At 43.9% G+C, this 8368-nt stretch overlaps 1 protein-coding gene across 2 annotated transcripts in view; it reads right to left on the bottom strand.

Annotated features, from left to right (window-relative positions):
• Positions 1–422: 422 nt before the first annotated feature.
• Positions 423–8368, bottom strand: part of MSANTD2 (Myb/SANT DNA binding domain containing 2) — a 1072267-nt gene continuing 1064321 nt past the window's right edge. Inside the window, exon 4 of one of the 2 annotated variants that reach the window (XM_078681995.1) lies at positions 423–1731. In XM_078681995.1, the coding sequence (XP_078538121.1) occupies positions 888–1731 (844 nt within the window). In that variant the 3' untranslated portion in view covers positions 423–887. The remainder of the gene's footprint in view (positions 1732–8368) is intronic. The other variant, XR_013608798.1, reaches the window with a different exon arrangement.

Below are 8368 nucleotides of genomic sequence, written 5' to 3'. Positions count from 1 at the left end.
CCCATTTGCAAATATTTTAAGTTGATCTCTATATTTTTTGGGCACTGACATTTTATGCCACAAGTTCCAAAACATCAAATAAACCTAAAGAATATGCCGGCAGTTTATAATTTCATAATTATATAAAGTGTTTATAATTTAAAAAAAAAGAAAGATTTCTTCTAGTTTCTGTGAATCAACTTTTTGCATTGTGCATTCCACTTTAAAGAATGTATTAAACAAGCTCTAAAAGCTTTAAGCCGTCTCTTTAGTGCCAAGAATAGAACATTAAAGATAAATCAAGCATGCTAATAATTGTTTAAATTAACAAAAGATATATGGACAGCACATCACAAACAAAATTATTTGCAGGCAATCCTGGTTGGAAATAGCCAAACCCCTTATAAAAAGGGGATTTTCTAAATAATATAAAAGTAGATAAGTGTGTTTGAAAATTGTTTTTCTTTTAATGTGCATCAAGGTGTAATTTGTCAAAATACACTTCTTTTTTATTTCAGACCTGATAACATCTATGGGTGTACATATATTATATAAAGAAACGCATGTAAAAATGTGGAAAAACGAGTATCATACAGAAATTGAAAGTAAAAGCGATGTCCAATGTGGAATGTACTTACAGCAATTTCATACCAGGGCTATACATTTACTTTTATTTTACATTTGTTCTGTCTGTTATATTAAAAACAGATCCAACTCAAATTGTACATTTCTCTTGTCCTGGCCAAATGCATTATTTGTAAGCATGTTCTCATTAATTGTTCATATTTTAGGGTATATGCCCCCTGTGAAAAATCTGCGACCTCTTCAAAGTTCCTTAATCAATCTGACAACCTACCGTAACAAGCTGAAAAACAGTCTGCGGCACTAATCCTTATGAAGGACAATAGCTAGAAATTAAACTTTAAAGGGTATCCAATGGCTTTTTCCAGACACTCCACCAAAGACCCTGCAGAAAGAAAGTCTCGTTCCACTTCCACAAATTTAATGTACATAGTTTTTGGGGAAACCCCTGGTTCAACTTTGCAGTTCTGAGCTAAAAATTCATTGATTGCAGCCCACTCTTTGCTGTGACATTTAACAGTAGACTGAAAGTGTAAAAATAAACACTGCTGAAGAGTTCTGCCTTCTGCGATCCCGAGATAGCAGTAAGTGATTTTGTTGGACAGAGATGTTCCTTTCAAGATTTGTCCTGATAAATTCTCCATATCACCTTTGCTGTCATTTTTTATGTCTTGGACTTCATTTTCCGGAAGAGCTGATTTTTCATATACGTCTTGATAACCAATGGCATAAAGTCCAGGGCTTTTTGGAATACCACCTGGTAATAAATACTGAACAATGTTCCCTCCAATAGGCTTTGAGTGGGCTATTGGTATCCAGCTAAATTCCATGTGCAGCTCCAAACATCTTGCTTCACTAATAGTTATCTCTAAAAATTTATAATACACATTTTTCCAATTCATTTTCTGTACTCTGGTCATGATGACTCTCCCCTCTGGTTTCTCCGGATTAAAATACTCTCGCAGTCGTTTGCCCAGTGGTACTTGGGAACTAATTTCAGCATAGTGATATCGAATATCTTCTTTCCACCGTGTATTAAAACCAATCCCAAAGATTGCAAGTTTGTTAGAAAGATGTAATCTTGAAAAATCTGTCCAACTCTGAAAGAGCTCCCATTTCAACTGAACGGATTCCAAAATGTTCATAGTGTTCTGGTAATTCTCTTCTTTCCTATAAATATAAAAGAAAAATTATAAAACTGTTAAACCATTTCACCGAGGTAGCTTAATAACAAACTTTTATGTTTAAAATAGGAGCCCATTTTTTATTTGCATATTACATTTATCAAGATGCTTAACGCTCAACTTATTGTATCTAGCATACATTTTAAATTCCTAGACAATAAAAAAATGCCAATATTGACGTATCCATTTTTCTGCTGTCAACTTTATTGCGGCAGTGAACTGATTAAAAACTTCACTGGGCATCACATGTATATCAATTTCCACATAAATTAATCAATATGCCTCAATAATTAATTTCCCACAGTATTTCATGTTTCCAGGACCCCATACAATGTGACCTCCGTTTTCTAAACAATGAACAAAAAAACAGAAATTAGCCCAAATCTCTAGTTAATCACCAACACATTTACAAACACACTTTTGATGAAGAAAGATTGCCCATCTCTTTCAGAAGTAGCAGGAGTTGATATCCCAAGCCTAAAATGTGGTGCAGGAAATAATTGTCTAATGAATGGCTCTACAAAAAAAAATTTAAACAGAGGGTTATAGGGCCAACTAGGTGGCATCTAGTGTCATTGAGCTTTGTATCTTACATATCATATACTGAAACCATGACATTGTTTTATCTCCTCAACTGTGATTGAATGATGGGGTCAATCTAAAAACACACGCTGCCCTCCTGATTTTGTCCAACACTAACCCCATCAGAAGTAGTCAAAGTGCAACCACTTCTATGACAACTGATACAACACCAGCTATAAAAATAATAGAGTTGGTGAAGACAAAAAGCCTGATCTAGAGCCATGGATAGGAACAACATAATATAAATAAATCTGGAAATTCCCTAACCTGCTCATCTAAAAAGCACCCAAACGGGAACAAAGGCAGATTTATACACACGTCCACTGTCTCCTGTCAGACAGTGTGACCTGGGCAAAGGGATCAAGAAGAGATAAAGAAACTGGACAAGTCGACAACTGAAGCCACAAGGGACAGGCGCTGTGGGCCTCAGGAGACAAATATGATTTAGTACTTCACATTCGATGTAAGGAGACACACTATTGGGTCAGCAAAAGGAAGAGACAGTAAAAGATGAGTTTACTCGTTAGCCATTTTCCAAGAATGAATCAAAAGTATGTGCTCAAGCAGCAACCCTCCTTACAGAGCTTCCACAGACATACAGGAAGACTCTTCTGCTGTTATTAAATACTTAATTGAGGTGTCCCAAGGGATAAAGAACACATTTGCCTACTGTTGGTAGAGTTTAACAAAGATCATCATTAGGTGAAGAATGATATCCAAGGCCTTAGGGAGAGGGGCCATGGAAAAGGAATTTTCGGAGACAAGAGGGGAGGAATCTTCAGGAACAGAATAGAAGCTTTCCAGGAAACATTTGAGGATCTAAAAAACCACAGCCAGTGCAACAATGTTTGCACTCAGAGATTCTCATGGAGTTAAAGGTCAAGATATTGAATAATTTATTAAATCTATGTTTTGAATGAAATTGGAGTAGTCAACTCAGAACAAATCCAGCTTGACAGGACCCACAGTGCTACCGGCTTGGGGCAGCAAAGCAGCTGAACGCCAGACATTTCAACCAGAGCTGTCATGACTTGACACAGATGCTTTACCCCATTCCCATACACCTCTGGGCTGGGTATTAGTGGCTATCGCTGCCACCCATTGCTAAAAGCCTTTCTTCTCAGGATGCAGTCTGTGCTGGTGTGACAGGAGTCATGCGTACCCAGGTTTGTAAATGCCACGTGGTACCAGAACTCTATTATTATCTGGGTCTTTTCTGAGTTATTTGGATATCAAGACTGAACATTTGCTTCTGTTTGGTGCCTGAAGTTGTGGAGCTTTAGCATCGTTGCAGAGCACATCAAAACAGGACCAGTCTAACGACCATTGCCTTGGATCTAGCAATCTTTCCACACTACTATTCAGTCAGTCAGTCAAAGTACTTTATTCGATAATTCAATATCATAAAAAGACAGTATTGATCAATATATAAATTACAGTTACATGCTTAAAAAATTCACAGGATTTCACAAAATTTCATAAATATAAAAATAGTTAGAAAAATATTAAAAATATTAAAAAGGTCAATACATATACAGGGTAAGTACTATACAAAGTTGCATGAGCATAGATTATAAGAATACGATCAAGTGTGGAGATTCAATATCTTTTTTCTCTCCCTGACAGCCCCCACCAAGAAACTTGCAACATGAGAGATGACCCTGGGGCTGTTTAATAGTTGCAAGTATAGGAGAGCAGGCCTCACCTGAATAAACCCTGCTTCCTTGAGAATAGGGACAAGAAACTTCCTCCTTGCCGCCATATAATGGCCACAGAACATTAAAAAATGCATAGTGGGAGGAGGAGCTACGCTACGAATCAAGATGGCCGCGTAAGCTCCCAGCTCCGCCGACCTCCGCCAGCAGCTCGATTATCCTGTCTTCAATCCTGACCTTACACCTGATTTCCTTGTTTATGAAGGTCTGCTGTTTCTAAAGGTGCAATCCCGAGATTTCTACCTCATCGGCTGACGAAGATACGCCGTGTTTCCACTCTCGGCCTAACAACGTGCGGAAGCCGGGGCCTCAATTTCTAGACTACCCGGGTCAGAGTTGAACAACATCGGGCTTGAGACCTGGACTGAGCCCGGTCTCCCGAAGAGTGCCTGAATTGTTGACTTCTTGTGATGATCCTTTGAACGATCTACACCGAGGACACGCCAGCGTGCCACGCCGGCTGCTGTGGTGGGGGTCCGGTGCCCGGAGACCTTGCTGCCCTCCCGGGGTCGACGGGCTGGGGCCCTCTCTGACGGCGAAGGTGTGTTCTGTAAGACGAGGAGGGCCCATTATTTGATATCAGATTTGCATGGCCTGCGACTCCGGAGCAGCCGGCCTCCGAGGTTCAAGTCCGGCTCTGTCGCCTATTGAGAGGGAATGGAGCGGACGGAAGGCACGCCATTGCTGCAGGCCGTTGTGGCCGCCATTGGGGCGCTCCATTCGCACACAGTCGCTGTGTTCCGGACACTGATGGTGAAAGTGGACGGTATCCTGGAACCTGTGGACGACACCTCGTTTAGTTTCCAGCTAGAGATGGTACCAGCGGTGCACTGCACATCAGAGGTCGAGGTCCCCGTGCATAACCCGGAATTCATGAACCTTGACGGTCCCCTATTACCGACAAGCCAGCCCGTGCTTCTTGCTAGCGTCTCTTGCCTGATCCTGCTGCCGCCTAACACATCTATAGACGGTCTTCCATGTGGTTACAAGTTCCTTGGTGATGGTTTGGGATACTCGCTGTTTTTGGACACCTTTCCTCGTTTGAGCCGTGAACTTTTATCCTGTATTCGATCCTCCTGTGCTGACAAGAACTTTTGTGGACGCTTTGCCTTTTCCATCAAAATGGCGGCTCGAGTGGCAAAGACTCTTCTGACGGACCGTACTGGCCAGGGCTGAACTTTATCGCTGGGATCCGATATAATGGCTTTTAGCAATGCCGGGGTTGTGCCTATATTGTGACGGGAATTGGGTGGTTGTTGTTTATCCTCCCCTGACTGGTTTGTATAATTGCTAAATATTGATTTTACCATGTCTCGGGGTGGTCGCTGTTGGCGGGGGGTATGGGAGACCGGGAGTGTTTGCTTTTTCCTCCTCCGCTTTCTCTTTTCCCTTCCTTTAGGGTAGTTCTTGGGCGACAGGCACGCTGCTAGTGGGGTTAGGCCGTAGCCATTGCAGGGGTGCAGGGTGGGGTTTTTTATTTTGCCTTTCTTTTGTTCTATGGCCCCTTTTGTCTTTTCTTTTTCCTTCTACGAGAGATGGGCTGTTTACTTTTCACGAATCCTTTATTGTCCGGGTGTCTTCGCTGGCTTAATTATCCTGTAACATTGTGGACGAGGTCGGCGGGTGGGATTGCTTTTAATTGACTAATAGACTGCTTCTCTCCTTTTTCCGTTCTGTGTACTCGTGATGGGCCTTCACTCCTTACAGTGATTATTGTTTGTATATTTCCCCCGCCTGGCCCTGTTCTGTATTTCACTGCGAGACACCTGATATCTGCATTGCCTGCTCTTGTCTTACTGTTAAAATAAAAAAATATATATATAAAAAAAAAATGCATCGTGTCCTGCTTAGAGAAATTATCACAGGAACACGGAGGCGCTTGATCGGAGGTACACCATGCCGTTAGTTGACCTAAGTTCAAATAAATCAGATTTAAACAAAAACGCGCTAAAAGAAATCTATGGTAGGGTCTGTTAACTAAAACCAGGTAGGGCTCAGGGCCTAGAGGATTAGAAATCATAAAGTTGGATCTGACAGTAGTTTTTCTGAGTTCCTTCTCTTCTCTACACAATGACAACCTTTGTAGCATTGCCACTTTTGTTAAAGCTACATCCTTTGCGGTTATGTTTTCTGGCTCAAAAAAGAGCTCTGGTCTTCCAATGTTCTGAAAACCTTTCTTAACGTAAGATAACCACTTAATTTTGTTTACGTTGTCTAAGTGGAGACAATCCTTGAGTATAGAGTGATTCAAGGAGAGCTTTTCATTTAGCCAGGTCTTCAGCCAGGTTATTAACGGCGCTACCTTTAATAAATCAGTAATAAAACCAACGCCCAGCTCTGAGTGCACTGAGAAAGAGGGGGTTGACTGCGGGACTGATAAAATTGTTCTCATAAATTTATTTTCAGTAATTTGCAGGCAGTCTGTCGCACGGTATCCCCATAGTGAACAACCATATTTTAAAAGTTGCTGTTGCGCATTGCCAGGACGCGCTTACCAGATACTCTGAATCCCGACGCCGGACCTCGCCGCCCCCGCTCCGCGGGAGCCGCATCGCTGGAGGCAGTGAGGGGCAGCTGAATTGGATTTTACCGGGAGAAGTATTTTCATCTTTGGCTGAGGGCTGCAGGGCTGCGAGCGTCAGGGACTCCATTACCCAGGAGTCCCTGCTAGACCGTCTACCACTTCCGGTCCGCTCTCCCTGTCGGCCGGCCCACCGCCCACCTGAGGGCTTTTTAAACCCCCAGCTGCAACTCCACCAGTGGGACATTTTAAAAGTTGCTGTTGCGCATTGCCAGGACGCGCTTACCAGATACTCTGAATCCCGACGCCGGACCTCGCCGCACCCGCTCCGCGGGTGCCGCATCGCTGGAGGCAGTGAGGGGCAGCTGAATTGGATTTTACCGGGAGAAGTATTTTCATCTTTGGCTGAGGGCTGCAGGGCTGCGAGCGTCAGGGACTCCATTACCCAGGAGTCCCTGCTAGACCGTCTACTACTTCCGGTCCGCTCTCCCTGTCGGCCGGCCCACCGCCCACCTGAGGGCTTTTTAAACCCCCAGCTGCAACTCCACCAGTGGGACATTTTAAAAGTTGCTGTTGCGCATTGCCAGGACGCGCTTACCAGATACTCTGAATCCCGACGCCGGACCTCGCCGCACCCGCTCTGCGGGTGCCGCATCGCTGGAGGCAGTGAGGGGCAGCTGAATTGGATTTTACCGGGAGAAGTATTTTCATCTTTGGCTGAGGGCTGCAGGGCTGCGAGCGTCAGGGACTCCATTACCCAGGAGTCCCTGCTAGACCGTCTACTACTTCCGGTCCGCTCTCCCTGTCGGCCCGCCCACCGCCCTCAACGTCAGTATAATTGGGATTACTTCTCCCGCAGCGCGGGACGCAGCCCGGAGCAAAGACCGGGCTAAGAGCGGGCCGTTTGAGGCCGTTCGAGGACGGCCCCGGCCCATAACCCCTATATTGGTTTTGTGCCACACCCAAGGTAGGCGGAACAGTTAACCTCTATCCACCTATTATAAAACCCCGAGTGCCTGGACTCTAGAAACATTTTATTGCCCGCGAGGACTCACATGTTGGTATAATTATCCTGTGTAAATAGTGTGTCTAGTTGCCATCTTCTTTACTTGTGCATCTTAGAAAATATGTCATTACGTTCAGGCAAAACACGCATAGTCCAAGTCCAAACTCCCAAAGGTGTGGTTTCGGGGCCATTGGACGCTTTTATTACTCGTGCCACAGGAATACTTGAAAAAGAAATTGCCATGGTAGAAAAGCGTCTTTCACTTGACTTAGTTAGTGGAAAACGCTCTTCATTGGGTAGGCTGGCCACGATCCCTAGCCCTGTGGCACAAGCTCATGCAGCCTTTAACTGTATCCACTCAGTTACCACCGAGGCCTTAGTGCATATGGATAGTGAGGGGGTTGATTCTCCTGTACATACACCAGTCCATGTTGAACATCACCTGGATGATCTTGAGGCAAGTAGAGAAACTGCATCCCAGGTTAGCTTTGAGTCAGATTATACTTCAGTAACCCCCCACTCACCTTCCAACTCTCCAAAAACAGTGTTCACTAGAGCGACACATATGGATTTGGTAGGCATTGATATGGTAACAAGGAAGAGAAAGCACGATACGAGCCATATGGGGGGGAGAGAATGCAAAATGCCTAAACTTAAAGTAAAAGATACCACTGGTAATCCCTACGGCAATCCGACATCAGCAGCTATGGGTAATCTTAGTGATAAGCAATGTCCCAGCACATTTCCCAATGTTCTATGCCCTTCCCTTACTTCTTTAGGATCCTCCGACCCATGTCCC

This window comes from Lissotriton helveticus, chromosome 3_1 (assembly GCF_964261635.1).
Source record: "Lissotriton helveticus chromosome 3_1, aLisHel1.1, whole genome shotgun sequence".
NCBI classification, from domain to species: Eukaryota; Metazoa; Chordata; class Amphibia; order Caudata; family Salamandridae; genus Lissotriton; species Lissotriton helveticus.
The sequence above is the reverse complement of the archived record's forward strand: the minus strand, read 5'-3'. Positions and strand labels throughout refer to the sequence as shown.